At 42.5% G+C, this 22,080-nt stretch overlaps 1 protein-coding gene across 1 annotated transcript; it reads right to left on the bottom strand.

Annotated features, from left to right (window-relative positions):
- Positions 1-16,652: 16,652 nt before the first annotated feature.
- On the bottom strand, positions 16,653-19,769 carry OTUD1 (OTU deubiquitinase 1). Its single transcript, XM_061435993.1, has one exon. The coding sequence runs from the start codon at positions 19,327-19,329 to the stop codon at positions 17,884-17,886; it is 1,446 nt and encodes a 481-aa protein (XP_061291977.1). The 5' UTR covers positions 19,330-19,769; the 3' UTR covers positions 16,653-17,883.
- Positions 19,770-22,080: the final 2,311 nt, after the last annotated feature.

The raw sequence follows: 22,080 nt of genomic DNA, 5'->3' as shown, positions 1-22,080 counted from the left end.
ATACTTCCACTGTGGCTAATTTCCAGCTGCCAGTGGAATATCAGAGAATGCAGAATTGGGAATAGAGGCTCAGTAGCTAAGAGTCAGACATGACTGAGCGACTTCACTTTCACTTTTCACTTTCATGCATTGGAGAAGGAAATGGCAACCCACTCCAGTGTTCTTGCCTGGAGAATCTCAGGGACTGGGGAGCCTGGTGGGCTGCTGTCTCTGGGGTTGCACAGAGTCGGACACAACTGACGCAACTTAGCAGCAGTAGCACCAGCAGCAGGACACCATTATGTAGTATTTATTTCCACTATACAGATCCAAAGACATCAGTGAACTCAAGAACATATATAATAGTGAAATGGAGTAAAATAGAAAGTGATGGCTTGAGTATTTATTACTTTTGTCTTTTATACAGTGGGTTCAAGTTTATATAATGAAATTTTTAATCATGGCTGAGTTTCACAATCACTTTACCAAGTTCCTGAAAATTGAACAAGCATCTCTCATGAGCCAATAAGAGCAGATTGCAGCACAGCCCAGTTATCTTGGTCATCTCTCTCCTTGGGTCTGTTTTTGTTCTTTTCCCTGAAATCACAGATCTAATACTCACTTTATATTTTTTTGTTTATCAAGACCACTAAGGAATTTAATCGTGTGAATGCTACATACCATGCAGATTCTTAAATATTATTTTTTCATCTATTTTGAAACAGTTTGTATTATTAACTAGATGCTATTTAGGAACCTTTGTGGGTTTCATCTTTTGTTTGCTTGTTTTTTATTTCCATTAGTTTATATTTTCTTGAGACTTACTAATTTTTCATTTTGCTACAGTGTGATTTGAGAATGTGGCCATATCGTTTCTACTTTTAAAGTTCAGATTTTATTGTTGTGAAATATTTTTGTTAGTAATAAGGATAATAAAAGATAATAAAAGTTACTATTTATGGAGTATATCCCAGAAACATTACATTATCTTCTCAAGAATCTGATAGAGAAGTGTTTTAACTCTGAATACCTATGAAACAAAGCTGAACAAAACCCTCTTTGCAATGCTTTGTTGGTGAGTACAGTCCCAGGCAGCAAGGGCAGGGAATGAGGAATAAAGGAGGAAAGGCTATCAAGACAGCTGCACGGTCACCCAGGACATCTCCAGGTAACTATGTGGAACCAGTGCACCTCAGAATGGTTCACTAGGAAGGAAGAAGAGAGAGTTTGCCTGTGGATCTTGTCCTCTACCTTCTGATCTCCAAAGTTCACCTTAGCAGGCATTAACACCCTGTGGTAGATTGTTTGCAAAAATGGTCACAGTAATTCCTCCCATTCCTGACTGCATGGTCCTTTGAAATGTGAATGTACAGCAACCCCTAGCAAGAGGAGGAATCTATTTCTCCAGCCAAGACCAAACCTGTGAATCTGGGTTTGATCATGTGACTTTCTTTGGCCAAGGGGACATTAGCAAGTATGACATTGAGCAGAGGTTGAGAAGTGTTTGTGCATCTGGGTTTGCCTTCTCTTGTTGCTGGGAACTTCTACCACCACGAAAATGACCCTGGGCTAATTTGCTGAGTGAAGAGACAGTCATAGAGTTGTCTCAACTGACATTGAGCCAACTGTCAGACATGTGGGTGAAGCATTGCCCACAAGGATCCTCCCTGGCAAGACCAACCAGCCTGCCAACAAATAGACCTGTTACTTCATTCTATACCCCCAGTCCCAGATGAGCCTGTTCAGACTAAAAGAACTGCCAAGGCATCCTTAGAATGGTGAGATGTTTAAAGGCCTTAAGTTTGTGGGTGTGTAGCAAAAGCCAATTCATGGACTGTACCACACTTCCAGATTGGATTACCTAGCCCATTAATTGGGTGCTGGATAAGCCAGTCCTATGATCAATGTTTTAGTGTTTTCTTGGAGCCCAGAAGAAGTGGGAGAAGTTGTATATCTGGTGCTCCAATCCAATCACTGGAACCACTACAGCTCCTCAAATGATGGCTGTACTGGGTGCCATGCTGAAGCCACACTAAAGAGGAGGTGGGGATAGCCAGTGGTGTGAAAAGACAAAGTGATGGGTGGAATATCCATAGAGCAAGAACCAAAGTGTGGAGGTAGGGTCAAGCAATATGGAGACCTGCATAAGCTGCACAGACAGCAGCTTTTATTATGTGTGAATTCCATTCAGGTATGACCTAAATCAAATCCCTTATGATTATACAGTGGAAGTGAGAAATACATTTAAGGGACTAGATATGATAGACAGAGTGCCTGATGAACTATGGACAGAGGTTCATGACATTGTACGGGAGACAGGGATCAAGAAAATCCTCATGGAAAAGAAATGCAAAAAAGCAAAATGGCTGTCTGGGGAGGCCTTACAAGTACCTATGAAAAGAAGAGAAGTGAAAAGCAAAGGAGGAAAGGAAAGATATAAGCATTTGAATGTAGAGCAAGGAGAGATAAGAAAGCCTTCCTCAGCGATCAATGCAAATAAAGAGAGGAAAACAACAGAACGGGAAAGACTAGAGATCTCTTCAAGAAAATTAGAGATACCAAGGGAACATTTCATGCAAAGATGGGCTCGATGAACGACAGAAATGGTATGGACCTAACAGAAGCAGAAGATATTAGGTGGCAAGAATACACAGAAGAACTGCACAAAAAAGATCTTCACGACCCAGATAATCACGACGGTGTGATCACTGACCTAGAGCCAGACATCCTGGAATGTGAAGTCAAGTGGGCCTTAGAAAGCATCACTACAAACAAAGCTAGTGGAGGTGATGGAATTCCAGTGGAGCTATTTCAAATCCTGAAAGATGATGCTCTGAAAGTGCTGCACTCAATATGCCAGCAAATTTGGAAAACTCAGCAGTGGCCACAGGACTGGAAAAGGTCAGTTTTCATTCCAATCCCAAAGAAAGGCAATGCCAAAGAATGCTCAAACTACCGCACAATTGCACTCATCCTATAGGCTGCAGTCCATGGGGTCGCACAGAGTCAGACATGACTGAAGCAACTTAGCAGCAGCAGCAGCAGCACACACTAGTAAAGTAATGCTCAAAATTCTCCAAGCCAGGCTTCAGCAATACGTGAACCGTGAACTTCCAGATGTTCAAGCTGGTTTTAAAAAAGGCAGAGGAACTAGACATCAAATTGCCAACATCTGCTGGATCATGGAAAAAGCAAGAGAGTTTCAGAAAAACATTTCTGCTTTATTGACTATGCCAAAGCCTTTGACTGTGTGGATCACAATAAACTGTGGAAAATTCTGAAAGAGATGGGAATACCAGACCACCTGACCTGCCTCTTGAGAAACCTATATGCAGGTCAGGAAGCAACAGTTAGAACTGGACATGGAACAACAGACTGGTTCCAAATAGGAAAAGGAGTCCGTCAAGGCTGTATATTGTCACTCTGCTTATTTAACTTATATGCAGAGTACATCATGAGAAACACGGGGCTGGAAGAAGCACAAGCTAGAATCAAGATTGCCTGGAGAAATATCAATAACCTCAGATATGCAGATGACATCACCTTTATTCCAGAAAGTGAAGAGGAACTAAAAAGCCTCTTGATGAATGTGGAAGAGGAGAGTGAAAAAGTTAGCTTAAAGCTCAACATTCAGAAAACGAAGATCATGGCATCGGTCCCACCACTTCATGGGAAATAGATGGGGAAACAGTGGAAAGAGTGGCTGACTTTATTTTTTTGGGCTCCAAAATCACTGCAGATGGTGACTGCAGCCATGAAATTAAAAGATGCTTACTCCTTGGAAGGAAAGTTATGACCAACCTAGACAGCATATTCAAAAGCAGAGACATTACTTTGCCAACAAAGGTCTGTCTAGTCAAGGCTATGGTTTTTCCAGTGGTCATGTATGGATGTGAGAGTTGGACTGTGAAGAAAGCTGAGCACTGAAGAATTGATGCTTTTGAACTGTGGTATTGGAGAAGACTCTTGAGAGTCCCTTGGACTGCAAGGAGATCCAACCAGTCCATCCTAAAGGAGATCAGTCCTGGGTGTTCTTTGGAAGGACTGATGCTGAAGCTGAAACTCCAATACTTTGGCCACCTCATGCGAAAAGCTGACTCATTGGAAAAGACCCTGATGCTGGGAGGGATTAGGGGCAGGAGGAGAAGGGGATGACAGAAGATGAGATGGCTGGATGGCATCACCGACTCGATGGACACGAGTTTGGGTAAACTCCGGAAATTAGTGATCGTCGGGGAAGCCTGATGTGCTGCGATTCATGGGGTCGCAAAGAGTCGGGACACGACTGAACAACTGAACTGAACTGAAGACTCTTATCTTGTAAGTAATGAAAATAACTTGAAATAGCTTAGGGGAAAAAGGTTAAATCCTTGTGGTTTGTCTATTTTGTGTGTAGCAAGCTTCTTTCATGTTGTAGCTGTGCTATCTGTGCCAGGTGTGGTGGTGGAGCTCCCACAGTGGTCTTTGGGTATGGATCTGGCAACATAGTATACAAGCCTCCATTCTCTGGCTCACCAGAAAATTCCATAACTACCTAAGCAATCTGAGGTCAACAAATTTCTTAGCTAACAAGAGGCATAGACTTAGAGACTGAAGTTATTATAAGAGGGGAAGTAGGAGAGGGACAATTAGGGAATTTGACATTGACATGTTAACACTACTATATTTTAAATGAATAAACAACAAGGACCTACTGTATAGCACAGGGGACTCTGCTCAATGTTATGTCATAGCCTAATGGGAAAAGAATTTGAAAAGAATAGATATGTGTATAAGCATAACTGGATCACTTTCCTGTACATCTGAAACTAACACATTGCTAATCAATTATACCCTAACATAAAACATATTAAAAATTTCTTATCTGCTTAAACTAACCATATAGATTGTGTTATTGACAATTAAGAATACTAACTGACGTAGCTGGGCATAGGATTACAGCTTGGGAATCATTTTCTCTCAGAATTTGCAAAGCATTTTCCATGGTCTTCTGTTATGATGTTTCTCTTGAGAAGTTTGATGCCATGCTTGTTCCTAAACTTCTAGATGTGACTAACTTTTCCTCTCAGAAAGTTTTCATGTTATTCTTTTTAATCCCTAAAACTCTGAAATTTCTGGTTGAAATGCCATGGCGTGGATCTTCTCGCATTCATTTGGCAGCCACATACAGTTGTATATGTTGTACACTGCACCACTTTAGGGAGCACTAGGCCCATCTCAATCCATAGACATGCCTGTATGACTTTTCAGAAAGACCCTGTGGACACTCTGTGGGACTTTAGAATCTGGGGACCACTGTCCTTGAGTTCCAGGAAATCTTTCATATAATCTTCTCAACCATTGTCTCTATCCTCTCTCTGGAAAACCTATTTTAGTCAAATATTGGGCTTCCAAGATTAATCTCATTTTCTTATTTTGTCCTCATTTTCCATTCCATGTCTCCTTGTTCCACTTTCCGAGAGATTTTCTCCACTTTATCTTTGAAACTTCTACTGAATAGTTAATTTGAGTTCTGCTATTTTTAATTAATAAGAGTGCTTTCTAAAAATAGCAATTCCTTCTCCAGGATCTTGATCTCATCTCTCTGAAGATATCAATTATGGATTTACTTTTTTCTTCTTTTGGCATTTCTTCCATCCACTGCATTCTGTTTCCTTTCTTTTTTACCTGTTGTTTCTTTTTCACCTGTCAGTGCCCCTCTTCTGCTTTAGATAGGACACAAAATGCCTCAATTTGAACCCCAGCCAATTTGACTCCAAAGACCTTTCTTATGAGTAAAATAATTTGTGCAAGATATGATTATTCTAGCTTCTGGTTATTAAAGATCTACTAGAACCTATGAGTTTACATAGTACTTAGCATAGTACCTACTGTTCTCCAGGTAGTCAATATTTGTTGAATGCATATTTGTTTCCTATTCCCAAGAAGTATTTTCCTTTATTTTTCTTCTCTATTCAGTGTACTAGCATGGCTTGCCCAGAGCACCTGGTCACTCAATGAAAGCAAAGATACACTGACCCATGTATTGTCATCTGTGTTCCTTGACTTTTCTCTAGGCATCTACAGATCATCATTCTTATCTCGTTACAATACATTCCTGAAACAGGCTGGATAGACAGACAGATACATAGACGGGTAATGAAAGACAGGCTGCTGCTCCTGCTAAGTCGCTTCAGTCGTGTCCAACTCTGTGCGACCCCATGGACGGCAGCCCACAGGCTCCTCCGTCCCTGGGATTCTCCAGGCAAGAATACTGGAGTGGGTTGCCATTTCCTTCTCCAAATGAAAGACATGTAGACAGATAATTTGGATATAGATACTTGGGTCAGCTATGACTTTCTCTGTAACAATTTTATTTTTAAGATTATTTTTAAGATTTTTTGACATGGACCTATTTTAACGTCTTAATTGAATTTGTTAAAATATTGCTTATGTTTTATGATTTTTGGTCTCTTGGCACATGATATCTTAGTTGCCCGACCAGGAATCAAACCAGCCAACCCCTGCATTGGAAGGCATAGTCTTAACCACTGGATCGCCAGGCAAGTCCCCTATATCAACTACTTTTGATTTACTCCTGCTAAGAAATGCTTATAGCATACTCACTCTGATTTAACTAGGAGAACCCCTTCCTGCTCAAAATGAACTTTAGCGACCATCTCTTGGGGTGGGTTATCTTTGCAGTTGGCTGCTCTGACACGTGTATACAAAGATTCTTATTAACCTTAACTTCAGAAGAGAAGCCTCATCCTTAAATTATAAATATGACACTTATATGGAGCCTCTAGCCCACTAATTCCCCACTAATGGTATATTTGTTTGTTTTCTTTTTTAGGGGTGAAGTGAAGTTTCCTTATTTTCTTTTAAAGACTTAATGAATGAGTAAAAATTAGGAAAGAACACCTAATTTTAAGCAGAATAGATCACATAAAACTATTCTAAAAGAAAATCAATTGGACAGTGTAAAAGAAAAACAATTTGAAAATAGAGAAAGAGGGAAAAGTAAAACCAGCAAAATCCTAATGAAGCAAGATCTGTAAAAACTTAAAAGGATAAAGTTTTATATATTGTTCTTTCTGAAGAAAACCATGGCTTGTGTGGAATGCCAGGTTGTCAAGAGATTTCTGATATACTAAAGAACAAGAATAGAAATAGAGGGGGGTGGGAAAGACGTTCAAGAGGGAGGGGATATATGTATACATAGAGCCGATTCACTTTGTTTTACGGCAGAAACTAACACAATGTTATAAAGCAATTATACTCCAATTAAAAGAGAAAAAAGAATAGAACTAGAAAGATAGCAGCCTTCTCAAAATATGGAAGGCTTTGCAACATGTATGTATTTAATCTGTGGCAATTACATTGTTGAGGATCTAATTGGGAACGTCAAATTATGGAAACTATTACTTCTACTTTTATATCTTTGTAATGTGAAACAAGTTAATGTATACTTTACTCCTAGACACTTCAATAATCTTCTTCTTGAAGAGTTTTCTTCTTCACTTTTTTTTTGTTACAACAGCTTAGCTTAACTATTAAACTGTGCTGTCTGCTCCTGTAGGGTCAAGCTGTTTTCTAAATTGGTATAGCCATCTCTTTGCAAATGGCCACAATTCTTAGTAGTGACATCTGCCAAGTTAATTAATAAAATGAAAAGGTAAAGAAAAATGTCAGAGAGCTATTTTCCTTTGAAAAGTTCAACATACATATTAAATCTCTCTCCTCTTTGTCCCAGAATTCCGTATAAGCTGGAATTACTGAGGTGTCTTCTCGGGTGTGCTCACTCAGTTGTGTCCAACTCTTTGCAACCCCATGGACTGCCAGGCCCCTCTATTACTGTTTATTGAGACATGAGTTTTGTTTAAAGTAAAAAGCGTAATTGTTTACTCCCCCACATCTGTACTTTTCAACAACAAGGCAAAGGCAGTGAAATGACAGCTAAGAATTTCCTGACTGTTCTTCTACTTCTTTCATCCTGTTACATATCCAGTATAGCTCAAATTTCATTGCAAGAAATAAAAAGTGTGAATGTTTCCTGTTTGTCATTAGAATTGAAAGCCTTACTTGAGTTTATTTTACAAATTGGCTTCACAGGTGTTCTGTGACACATCGGTATAAATTCCCTCCACAATTACCTAATTTGCACACCACTTTGTTGTACCTTGATAAGCTAAGAAATACAACCATACAGACCATTGCTAATTATTCAAGAGAATTTCTAGTCTAAGTGGAACATTCATTTGAGGGCTTCCCTGGTAGCTCAGTGAGGAAAGAATCTGCCTACAATGCAGGAGACTTGAGTTCAATCCCTGGGTCCAGAAAACCCCCTGGAGAAGGGAACATTCATTTAAACTCAGTCATTACTTCAAGCAAACATCATTGAGGCTGCCTCTCTACATATTGCCAATCCACTAGACATCAACACTCAATAAAATCAGCCCAATTCAAAGTATAAAAGGCTGGGACAGGGTGGGGCAGGAAGTGGGAGAAAGGGGAGAAGGTTCTACTTTAACTTCTTTAAAATATAAAATGCACGTTTACCACTCGGGAGTTTTTTCAAATTGTCATTGTCTATTCAAAAGCAAACTTAGGGTTACCAAAAGGAAAAGGTAGGCGAGGGATAAATTGGGAGTTTGGAATTAACATATACATACTGCTGTATATAAGACAGACTTCCCTGGTAGTTCAGCTGGTAAAGAGTCCACATGCAATGCAGGTAAACCCTGGTTTCATTCCTGGGTCAAGAAGATCCCCTGGAGAAGGGATAGGCTACCCACTCCAGTGTTCTTGGGCTTCCCTGGTGGCTCTGACAGTAAAGACCACCCGCAATGTGGGAGACCTGGGTTTGATCCCTGGGTTGGGAAGATCCCCTGGAGTAGGGCATGGCAACCCACTCCAGTACTCTTGCCTGGAGAATTCCATGAACAGAGGACCCTGGTGGGCTATACAGTCCATAGGGTTGCAAAGAATAGGACATGACTGAGCAACTAAGCATAGCACAGCATATAGAAGAGAGATAATAAAATGGCAACCCACTCCAGTACTACTGCCTGGAAAATCCCATGGATGGAGGAGCCTGGTAGGCTACAGTCCATGGGGTCGCAAAGAGTCGGACACGACTGAGCGACTTCACTTCACTTCTTCACTGTATAGCATAGGGAACTCTACTCAACATTCTGTAATAAACTGAATGGGAAAAGAATCTGAAAAAGAATGGATATATGTATAAAATGAAACATTTTACCATACACCTGAAACTAACAACACTATAAATCAACTATAAAATAAAAATTTTAAAAATTGCCCTTATATGGCCTAAAAATTGTCATTCTATTGTCTTTTGTCAAAAACTGTCTAAATTCTATTTGTCAACACACTAATGCAAGGTGCCTACTCAATCTGTTCAACCATTCTAACCAACATGAGGGGAAAATATTTTACCTTCAAGGAAAGGGAAGGCCAGGAAATGAAAGACTTATTTACACAATGCAGACATAATATACATTTATTAAAGAAGAATTAAAGAGAGGTCTTCCCTGATAGCTCAGTTGGTAAAGAATCTGCCTGCAATTCAGGAGACCTGGGTTCGATCCCTGGGTTGGAAAGATCCCCTGGAGAAGGGAAAAGCTACTCACTCCAGTATTCTGGTCTGGAGAACTCCATGGGCTATAGTCCATGCAGTCACAAAGAGTCGGACACAACTGAGTGACTTTCACTTTCATTAAAGAGAGGAAGTATTTTTAAAAATTCATATTTGTACTAGACCTGTCTATGTGTACCATGATTTGGAGTCTTCAATGAAGACCTGATATTTTAATTACTTTATCATTAGCATATTTTGGTGGACTAAATTTAAAAAATGCACAGCATGGGGATCTCCCTGGTAGTCCAGTGGATAAGAATCTACCTACCAATGCAGGGGACACAGGATTGATCCCTAGTCTGGGAAGTCCAGCAGTGGCCACAGGACTGGAAACGGTCAGTTTTCATTCCAATCCCTAAGAAAGGCAATGCCAAAGAATGCTCAAACTACCGCACAATTGCACTCATCTCACATGCTAGTAAAGTAATGCTCAAAATTCTCCAAGCCAGGCTTCAGCAATACGTGAACCATGAACTTCCAGATGTTCAAGCTGGTTTTAGAAAAGGCAGAGGAACCAGAGATCAACTTGCCAATATCCACTGGATCACTGAAAAAGCAAGAGAGTTCCAGAAAAACATCTATTTCTGCTTCATTGACTATGCCAAAGCCTTTGACTGTGTGGATCACAATAAACTGTGGAACATTCTGAGAGATGGGAATACCAGACCACCTGACCTGCCTCTTGAGAAATCTGTACATGGGTCAGGAAGCAACAGTTAGAACTGGACATGGAACAACAGACTGGTTCCAAATAGGAAAAGGAGTACGTCAAGGCCATATACTGTCACCCTGCTTATTTAACTTATATGCAGAGTATGCCATGAGAAACACTGGGCTGGATGAAGCACAAGCTGGAATCAAGATTGCCGGGAGAAGTATCAATAACCTCAGATACACAGATGACACCACTCTTATGGCAGAAAGTGAAGAAGACTAAAGAGCCTCTTGATGAAAGTGAAAGAGGAGAGGAAAAAGTTGGCTTAAAGCTCAACATTCAGAAAACGAAGATCATGGCATCTGGTCCCATCACTTCATGGCAAACAGAGGGGGAAACAGTGAAAACAGTGGCTGACTTTATTTTTTTAGGCTCCAAAATCACTGTGGATGGTGACTGCAACCACGAAATTAAAAGATGTTTACTCCTTTGAAAGAAAGCTATGACCAACCTAGACAGCATATTCAAAAGCAGAGACATTACTTTGCCAACAAAGGTCTGTCTAGTTAAGGCTATGGTTTTTCCAGTAGTCATGTATGGATGTGAGAGTTGGATTATAAAGAAAGTTGAGCACCAAAGAACTGATGCTTTTGAACTGCGGTGAGGGAGAAGACTCTTGAGAGTCCCTTGGACTGCAAGGAGATCCAACCAGTCCAACCTAAAGGAAATCAGTCCTGAGTGTTCATTGGAAAGACTGATGTTGAAGCTGAAACTGCAATACTTAGGCCACCTCATTTGAAAACACCCTGATGCTGGGAGGGATTGGGGGCAGGAGGGGAAGGGGACAACAGAGGATAAGATGGCTGGATGGCATCACCGAAATGGACATGAGTTTGGGTAAACTCCGGGAGTTGGTGATGGATAGGGAGGCCTGGTGTGCTACAGTCCACGGGGTCGCAAAGAGTCGGATACAACTGAGCGACTAAACTGAACTCGGAAGACCCCACATGCTTCGGGGCAACTAACTGTGTGCAGCAGCTACAAAAGCCTGCACTCCCTACAGCCCACGCTCTGAAAGGAGAGAAGCTACTGCAATGAGAAGCCAGAGCACCATAACTAGAGAGTAGCCTCCACTTGCCACAACTAGAGAAAGCCCACATGCAGCAATGAAGACCCAATGCAGCCAAAACTAAATAAATAATAAATTTTAAAAGTACATAGCATGGTAACTAGACTTACTGTGGTGATCATTTTGAAAGGTATAGAAACATTAAATCACTATGTTGTGCACCAGTAACCAAAATAGCATTACAGGTCAATTGTATTTCAGAAACAAATTCACAGAAAAAGTGATCAGATTTGTGATTACCAGAGGTCAGGGGCGCATGGGGGGAGGAATTGGATGAAGGCAAAGGGTACAAACTTCCAATTATAACTGAGTACTACAGTTGCCAAGTTGCGTCTGACTCTTTGCCACCCTGGACTCTAGCCTACCAGGCTCCTCTGTCCATTTTTCAGGCAAGAATACTGGAGTGCGTTGCCATGCCCTCCTCCAGGGGATCTTCCTGACCCAGGGATCAAACCCATGCCTCCTGCATTAGCAGGCAGATTTTTTACTATTGAGTCACCAGGGAAGCCCCAGGAATGTACAGTACGGCATGATATATATAATTAGCATTATTATATATTATATACAAAAGATGCTAAAAGAATATATCCTGAGTTCTCATCTGAGTAGAAAAAAAGCTATTTTTTTCTATTTCTTTAATTTTGTGCCATATGTCAATCATAATTCAATAAAACTGGAAGAAGAAAAAAGAATCACAATAATTAAAAAGATCTATTTAAAAAGTTAAAACATTGATATATTAAGGAAAAAACACCATTAGGAAACATAAACACTCTCAATAAAATTTCACAAGCAAAAGGAAGACAATGGCACGTACATGCTATGAAGGATGACACATAGCAAAGAGGGAGCAAAATATTAACCAGGCAACGATATCAACTCCAATTTTGAGGCTTTGGATAACTAATACATGTTGTTTTGTTTTGATTTAATGTGCCACTGCACACATTCACAGGTCCCTTAATCAAACAAATTCAGCATTTCCAGGACACCATCAAAGAATGTAAAAAGGAAGACAAAGGCAAAAAAAGCTCTCTGGTTGACTAAAAACTAAGCTTAAGCATATTACTCATAGCAGAGCATCCTGGTGCTAAATGAGAAACTCATTTCGTATCATCTTATAATTCTGACAAACATGCTTGATGGTGTCTCTAATTCAACACGGGAAATTATAATGGAGAATTAGGGCTAGAGAGACAGTAGTGAGAGGAACAATCAGAAAGTGAGGGAGGAGACAGGAAAGTACAAAACAGGAAAAAAAGTCCCAGCACTCTGAGATCCTTTAAAGTACAAAGGGACTATCACACATTAGCAATCCACCAAGGTTTCAAGGCCAGAGACCCTTGCCATCAGGAGACCCCCCTCCCCCAAGTCATTAAGGGAAGATTAAACTGTACTGTTATTCTACAAAGGCTAAGAAGTGTACCATAGGTTACCTCTTTAAGAGTTTTATAAAAAGCAGTTGTTCTGGGGACTTCTTCCGGCAGTCCAGTGGTTAAGGCTGTGCTTCCACTGCAGGGGACTCTGTTTTGACCCCTGATTGGGGAACTAAGACCCTGCATGCCACTAGGTACAGTAAAATTTAAAAAAAAAAAAAAAAGGCAGTTGTTCTATTTTATACTTTACACATAAATGGACTATTCAATTATTTAGAAATTTCACTTATGAGAAACAAGGCTAGATAATGTTTTACTATGAGTAATCTGATGACAGTGAACTCTCTGAACTTGACTCACAGAATAATGGTCACCGACCTAATTTATAGCAGGAAGAAATACACTGATTTTTCCCCTATAGATCTGTTTTGATCTGATGCGTGCTACTCGCCCAGGCTCTACACTAATGGCATAAGCATGCAGCTAGGACTATTGAACACAACAATCCTAGAGAGCATGCTTGAAATCTGTTCCACCATTCCCACCTTCCAACTAGGTCATAGAAAGAAAACAGCAAAACTAGGAATTGCTATAGACTAGACTTGGGATGGGCGTTACCCCAAAGCAAGTCAGAGCAACTCCCTTTGGACATGGCAACACCTTTAAAATCACTTTTAGTGAAGTTCTCCTTTTAAATAATCTTTCTGAGCTTGGTCTCAAGATGTTTGGAAGATGACACAAAGAGAAAAATCAATAAATTCTAAATTTTGGTTTCAAAAACCTATTTTTTTCCATTATAGAATTCAATACTTTAATACCCTTTTTATAAAACAACTTCAGTTTAAGATGTTCAGAATTGTCAGTGATAATTCCCAGTAATTTTAGAGTCAAATCATTTTTATTTAATTTTACATCCACCAACTAAATTCCAAAACTCTATTTCCCTTCAATTTGTTCCTTCATTCAACAAATATTTACTGAACATTGACTCTGCTAGGTACCCGCTTGGAAGCCAGGGGACTAGAGAGAACCCGTGTCCATGGCATTGTGTACATTTGGGGAATGAAACTGAATTAAATGCCATTCAGTTTCTTGGTGACTCTTTGAGACAGCTATAGACACTCTAGGGATGTCAAAATAAATAAAGTCTGGATTTATAATTTCATGTGACAAATAAATTTGAACATGATATTTGAAGGATATACTCTTGAATTGAGAATGTTTTGAACTGTGGTGTTGGAGAAGACTTGAGAGTCCCTTGGAATGCAAGATCAAACAAGTCAATCCTACCAGAAATCAGTCCTGAATATTCATTGGAAAGACTGATGCTGAAGCTGAAGCTCAAGCTCCAACACTTTCGCCACCTGATGCAAAGAACTGACTCACTGGAAACAACCTGAATGCTGGGAAAGATTGAAGGCAGGAGGATAAGGGGACAACAGAGAACAAGATGGTTGGAGGGCATTACCAACTCAATGGACATGAGTTTGAGCAAGCTCCAGGAGATGGTGAAGGACAGGGAGGCCTGACTTGCTACAGTCCATGGAGTCGCAAAGTTGGACACGACTGAGCCACTGAAGAACAACTCTTCAATTATTCCACTACATTTTCCTACATATGAAATTATCCAATGTCCAAAGGTCTAAAGTCTATTTTTATTCTCGATGCTTTTCCTTCATATGAGCACAATGAACACCAAACTAAAATTTAAAGTTTCTCATCTCTTTCTCATCTCTTCGGGAAAGAGGAAAAAACTCATAAAGTAGTGAGATTATCTCAAGATCCCTTTTTCAGTACAAAAATTATGAAGAAAAGATTGCAACCTAAGACTATATTTACCCAAGCTGAAACTAACCAATTCTCATGTTCAAAGGCTCCTAAGGCATTTCCTCTTCTCTATAAAATGTGATTTCTGGGTAAAGGCTCTGTGCCTCATGAATACGTTACTATATAAAGCATATGGACTACAAATTTAGAAAAACGTAATTGAAGAATCACATTCGAATGCCCTTGTGCCACTTATCAATAGAGGTTTACTTCTCAGTCCAATTAAATATGCTAACATGAGTCTATTTTATCTCGGAGAAAAAAATGTGAGTGGAAAATGAATAAAAGGGACTTCCCTGGTGGTCCAGTGGTTAAGAATCTGCCTTGTAATGCAGGAAACACAGGTTCAACCCCTGGTCTGAGAAGATCCTGTATGCCTCAGAGCAACTAAGCCCATCACCACAAGCACTGAGCCCTCACCCTAGAGCCTGTGGCTCTCCAACAAGCCACCGCAATGAGAAGCCCATGCACCACAACAAAGACCTAACGCAGCCAAAAATAAATACATTTTTCTAAAGAAGAAAATGAACTAGAGGATCAAACTTTAGATTCTCATCAAAATCTTGACATACTATGCCATTTTTAAATGAGACAGTAAGACAAAAATCACATTAATAGTTATTTGTATCATAATTTTTATCTATGTACCACTTTAATACAATTTTCAAGGTAACAGTATGATTTTCAAACTACTTTACCTGAAAACACAATTAGATTTTTTATAGAATCTATACTCCATCATATTTTACAGGGTAGTAAGCTCTAAAGAAACTTTAGCTCACAGCATCAACTGCACACATCATTCCTTCATATACAGTTTTGAGGCCCTTAGCTGCTGAGTAACTGAACGAATGAACTGTTTAATAAATGTTTGCTAAAAGGAAACAAGTCAACCACATTTCCATCTCTTCCACTGCTCAAGTCCTTAGTGATCCAGGATTGTTAACTGCTAACATATAAGTGGGATGGCAGGAAAAAATAAACATGAAGCATAAAGTAGTGACAAATATTACATTTGTTCCAAACAACAGCAACAAAACACCATAGAAAAAGGATGCTGCTGCTGCTGTTAAGTCACTTCAGTCGTGTCCGACTCTGTGTGACCCCATAGACGGCAGCCCACCAGCCTCCCCTGTTCCTGGGATTCTTCAGGCAAGAACACTGGAGTGGGTTGCCATTTCCTTCTCCAAGATAAAGGATGAGAAAGACATAAACCTTTCAGACAAGACAACCAAAATAACCTGCCGGAATACAATCTTAGAATCCATTTAATGAAAAGTATTATCCTCCTTGGGAATCTAAATCCAGGACTTGGGATCCCAATTTGAAAATGAAACAGAACAACACAGGGCTTACAGAAAGCCTTTTAGGATCTTACACTCAAGTCTATTCATTTCGTGTGTAAACTTCAAGCACCCCAAACTTTATTATCCACCTCTAAATAAAGTGGAGAAAAGGGGGAAAAACACATTTAGCTGTGTAATTCAAACAAGGAATTTCTTTCTTCCCATGTCATGTAATTAGTGAAGCTATGAAGCAAAATTTAACAAAAAACCAGAGATTCATGGTTAGGTAACATTTTAGACCTTTGACAAATTGCCTTCCCTTGATAGCCAATGGCATCCTTCCATTGATTCTTGACCATCTTTCCATGGTTAAGCGATGAAGTCAAAGTCAATTGTCTATAACCATGACATCAACTGAAAAGTAAGAAATTCAAACTAGTTGGGTTGATCCTGCAATAAGCATGTCAGCATTATGTGTACAGACACACTTCTCAACTAAATCTGATAACACATCTTAAAATTAAGGGAGTCCCTTAATCTCAAGAGGCCAGACTGCATAAAAGGGCATTTCTTTGGTTACTCTAAAACATTTAAATCTGGGAATTCCCTGGCAGTCCAGTGCTTAGGACTCTGTGCTCCCAATGCAGGGCACATGGATTTGATCCATGGTCAGGGAACTAAGACCCTGTATGCCGCCTGGTGCAGCCAAATAAAAAAATAAATCAAAGTTACTTCAGGCAAAAAGACACCGTAAAAGTAAAATTATACATTTTATTCACTCATTCCATCAGCTGAGAATTGCTCTATTGTACAAATACAATATTGTACAAAAAAATCACAAAATGTTACAAAATAAAAAAGTACAAACTGCATTACTTAATAAATACCACTAAAAGTAGTTAAAGTGGAAATGAGATAGATTTTAGGTTTAAAACATTGTTTGACCCAGCAAACCATACAAGCTCTGTATAGACATTTGTACTGTACATAATGCAGGGCAATCCTATTTCGCCTTGTGAAAGAATTTAAAAGGAAAAGACTATTAAGACAGTATTCTCCTGCTATAAATTAATTGCCAGGGTTGATTGGAGGCATTTATGCCATTAATTTTCAAATCTCTCAGTTGAATCCAAGAAACTATATATGAAGCAGGAGGCTTATCTTGTCACAAAGTTTTCTATCATGTTAAAAAATTCTTTTCAACAAAAAGACAAATATAAATAAGAACTGAGAGCACCAGACAATCTAAACATTAACTGGAGTACAGAATAATCACTCTGCCATCAGCAAACATCAGACTTTCATTCAAGTAATAGCTGGTACTATTCTTTAAAAAAAAAAAAAAATCTTCCCACAACCTCCCCTTAAGTATTTTCTCTTTAAAAGGTTGACCATTTCTAGAAAAATAATGATTTTCCAAACAACTAATCTGTCATCAAAACGGAATGGGCCAATTATCTGGTAACATGAAAGCATCAATAGCCATTTGAAATAATTATCTAAGAACTCTAAAATTCAAATCCAACAACATAAAATATTAAATCACAAACTCTGCTCAAAATAATAAACTTCATATAAAGCACTTCTCTGGATTTATGCCGAAAGCTGTTTGCCAAAATGGAACACATCCTAGATGAAGGTACACCGATTGTTAAAAATGTTGTGCAAAAATACGTTTTTATAGAAAATAGATTACCAGGAATGAACAAATTTACACTGAGAAATCAGCTTGCAAATTAAGTAGTGCCAACTTTATACAGCAAATCATAAATAGCAGTAGGATCACCCAAAGCTACTATGAAACATCATTTAGGTGCCCAGCAACCTTCAGCTCTGAGGAGAAAACATTCAAAAAAATGATTAAGGCATTACACCTACAGTAAATCTACTAGAAAGTTTAAAAGTGCAATTACCCTGATTAAAGTTCATTTAACTCTCCAAACACAAATTAGGTATGCAATTTTCCCAGGGCGAGGGTCTCAGACACTTCAAGAGCATGCATTTTGCTCAATATACATTTTGGACAGGGATATGGCCATGGATTTGGCGAGTTCTTCATCGCGTTTTCTCTGCACTTGAGTCTGCCTGCACCAAGTGTCATACTCCGGGTTCGGATACGAGTGATCAAACACCGCGTCATAATGTCCGTTACTGAGCCAACTGAGCCAAATGCTAGGCCTTAGGGAATCCTCCGGGCCCAAATAGTGAATCATGGTAGACACCGTGGGGCTCTCCAGCCTCCCTCCAGTAGTCAGATGGATATTCACATTCAGCATCTGCCCCATGGCCAGCAGTTCAGGGTACCCGGCCCACGCCCCGTCCTGCGCAGCAGCGATGATAAACTCCCCCACGTCGCCCTCAATCAAGGGGCTAAAGTGGTCGAGGTGGTCGGCGATGTAGTGCACCGTCTGTTCCCGTAGCTCCCGGTGCAGGCTCTGGTCCCCGTACACCGCCTTGCTGACCGCCCGGTAGAGGCAGTTGCCGTCGGGAATGATGTGAAATCGGTACTTGTTCCTCTGCCGCAGGTACTTGTCCTGCCTCTCCACCTCCGCCAGGTACAGGGCCAGCTTCTCGTCCCTAGGATCCGACCTGGACACGATCACCGCCTCGGTCGCGCCGCCCGGGGCCGCCTCGCCGCTGCGGGCCGGGGCCGCCTCGGCCTCAGGGTCGGGCCGCCCCGGCTCTTCGGCGCCGGGAGCGTCGCGGCGGTCGCCAGCTCTGTCCCAGCCGCGGAGGTTCCTCTCTGCCGGGCGCTCCTCGGCCCACGGGCCGGGGCCGGGCTCCGGGCTCCCCGGGGGCGGCGCGGGGCCGCGGTGCTTGGCGGCGGCCAGGGCCTGGCGGTGCTCGCTCAGTCTGAAGTTTCTGTCGGGCCCCTCGCGGGTCGCGTCCAGACGGGCAGGCTCCGGGCCGTCGGGCCTCAGCAGCTCCTCCAGAAGCCAGGCCGAGGAGCCCCGCCGCGGGGGAATCGGAGCGCCTGCTGCCGGGGCCAGCAGGAGGCAGCGGCCGCGTGGGGCGGCGGGCGCCGCGGCGCCGGGCTCCGGGCCGCGCAGCAGGAGCCGGTCGGCGCCCAGGGCCCGCACGGTGATCTGCGCCGTGGACGTGTAGTGCGGCGGCAGCGGCGGCTTGCAGGACCCGCCGGGCGGCCCGGCGGCGGCGGCTGAGGCGGGGGCGGCGGCCCCGGACACCATCTCGAAGCAGGAGGAGAAGGCGGGCATCTTGGCGGCGGGAGCGGCGGCGGCTTCGCGGGGCTCGGCGGCCGCGGCCGGCTGGCACTCACCGGTCTCGGGTTCCGGGGCGCCACCGGCGGGTCCCGGGGGCTGCAGAGAGACCTTGAACGAGGTGGCGGTGGCGGCGGCGGGCGGAGCGGCGGTTGCGGCCGTGGGACCCTGGCCCCCGGCTGGGTAGTGGGTGCAGACGCTGCTGTAGAGCTGCATGTCCCTGCCCGCCGCTCGGCCCCTTATAGGCGCGCCGAGCCCCGGTGAGGGGACACACCCTCCGGGCCCGGGGAATGGGGCCGGCCGAGCGCGGTGACCCAGTGCCCTGAGAATAGAAATGACCGAAGGGCCACCGGCGCGTCAGGAGCTGCAAATAGCGCCCGGGTCCCCGCCAAATTCCTGCTGCGCCACAGCGCGCGGTGGGGGCGGGGAAGGGACGCGCGCTCGACCCCTGCCGGCGCTAGCGGCCCGCAGACCCGGGACGCGTGCGCCCGCCGCCACTGCTCCGGCCCGCGGCGGCCGCTGAGGACTCACGGAGGTAGCCGCCCGCCCTGCTGGAGCGCGTCCCGCCGGCTAGCAGCACTGCAGGGCGCGCGGACGAGCCAGGAGGCGGGGCCGCGGTTGTTTACCTCAGGCAGCGCTGCCGCGTCACGTGCCTTCATTGGAATGTGCGGCTCGTCGCGGCGTCTCATTCAACCGCCGGGGCTCGCCCCACCCCCTCCGGCTCGCCCCGCCCCGTTCGGTGACGTCATGGGCGTGGCCCGCAGCGCGGGCGACGGGCGCGCGGGCGGGAGAGCGCGGAGGCGCGGAGGCGCGGAGGCCTGTGCAGCCGTAGCCGCTGCCCCACCTCAGTGTTAGTTTCTAGGCGCCGCGGTTTTCTGCGCTTCAGCAGTGGATCTTGGTGGGTTCGGGGCAGCTTGGGGCGGACAAGAATGCTGAAGGTGCGTTTCAAAAGAAGCTTCCGAGTTCTCCGCGGAGACAGCTGCCCTAAAACCTGCATGGCCTCTGCATGGTCGTTGCACCACTGCCATCTTTTTCACTCATCCCTGAGATTATATTGTTAACGTAGTAGTGTGACGCCTCCCTTTCTCCCCAGCACCTTGCCGCCCTGCTAAACCGAAACCAACTTTTCTGCAGTCCTAACCCGTGTTGATAAGCAAATACAAGTCTTGGGTGAAATACCAAATGTCTAGCCGGGCCTCTTGAAAATAGGTGCAGCTGTTCACCGTAGGTCAGCGATAGAGGGTCGTGATGCATTGCAAGAATGTTGAAATTGAATAGAATGTTGAACATAGTTCTACCCTATTGTGTTAGATGTCCCTGTTTGTAAAGGAAAGCTATAATACTCATGATCAACTTGCATACTGACTGTGTAGCAGTGGGCAGCTCTTGCTATATTCTCAGCTTTGATCACATGCTAAACTGACAGACCCTAAATGTTCGGAGTGAACCTAAGAAGCTGTCTCACTGTTTCAGTGATGGGGAAATAGCTTATGTTATGGTATAAGCCTCCCCACTCCACATACTCTTTTGTGAATCGTAGGTCCCGTGAATGAAAAGACTTACTTAGTCTTGATGGCTATTATAGTTACAAACCCAGCACAGAGCCTGGCACATCAGTTCAGTTCAGTCGGTCAGTCGTGTCCGACTCTTTGCGACCCCATGAATCGCAGCACGCCAGGCCTCTCTGTCCATCACAAACTCATGGCACATAGATGGAACTAATTAATATTTATTTAATGAGTTAATTAATGGAAGAGGAGTTCCCAAAACAGCCGAAAAGGCAGAATTACGATCCTGGTCTCCTGACCTCCAAGCCAGAGCTTCAATTGGCCGTCGTGGGTGTGACTGACAGGATCCCAGCTGCCTTTGCCCAGGTCACTTGAACCTGTTAGGTAGGTCAACTGGAAGGAAAAACAACCACATAAAAGTCTAACCGTCTTTTCAGCTTCTGGTGACACCCCATTGGAAGCTTGTAGACCCCACTGGCTAACTAGAAAAAGGAAGTTACTTAAGTTTCATCACTGATTTGGGGATTATTTGTTATTCTACCTTTAGCCTTTGAGTAGCTGGCGTTCTGAAACAGAATACAAAACAATTAACAATAAAATAATCCCCCAAATCATATTTACTGAATAGCCAGTGTGCCTAGCAGAGCTAGCAAACAGGAGCGTGGAGGGAGATAAGGAAGCTTTTATTTATTTATTTATTTTTTAATGTAAATCCTAAAGCAAGAATATGTTTTGAACAGACTGGAGTAAATACAGGGGGAGAAAATAAAGCTAGGTACTCAGAGGACAGGCTAGGTCCGATGTACCAAATTAGGAATGTCAAAAAATAAAATTCAATTGAGTAAATTTGATGATCTGATTGATTTTATTAAGTGATTCAGACATATTTCATCAAGCAATGTCCCATCCAGCAGCTAGAAGCGTACTTCCACCTGTTGCAGAAAGTGCAAAGTTGTTATTGTTGTTGTTTTTAATAGGAAGAAGGGCGGAGTAAGGGAGTTCTTAGCAAAAAAAAGGATAATGAATTATTTTTAGGTCAGGGCTTTGGGGGTCAGAAGGGTCCTGTCATGGTTTTATCACACAGACTCCTGCTTCTTCCTCTGGGGAATGGAGATGACCTATATGACAGGTGACCTCATTGATACTAATCAGATCATTCCAAACCAGTTGATTATGATTACGTTTTTTTAAAATGTTCATAGCTACTTCCTTTATTTATAAAATTTATTTATTTTATACTGTAGTATGGCTGATTTACAATGTTGTGTTAATTTCAGGTGTAGAGCGAAGTGACTCAGTTATATATGAACTGAGTTTTTTCAGATTCTTTCCCCATATATGATTAAGATTACATAAGATTACATTTCAGCAGAACATTGAAACTGCAATTAAGTCTTGGTTTGTTGTAGTGGGGCCCATTTGGGGCTTTTTTTTTTTTTTTTAACAGGAGCAAATTATC

Source organism: Bos javanicus, chromosome 13, assembly GCF_032452875.1.
Source record: "Bos javanicus breed banteng chromosome 13, ARS-OSU_banteng_1.0, whole genome shotgun sequence".
Lineage (NCBI taxonomy): Eukaryota > Metazoa > Chordata > Mammalia > Artiodactyla > Bovidae > Bos > Bos javanicus.
The sequence above is the reverse complement of the archived record's forward strand: the minus strand, read 5'-3'. Positions and strand labels throughout refer to the sequence as shown.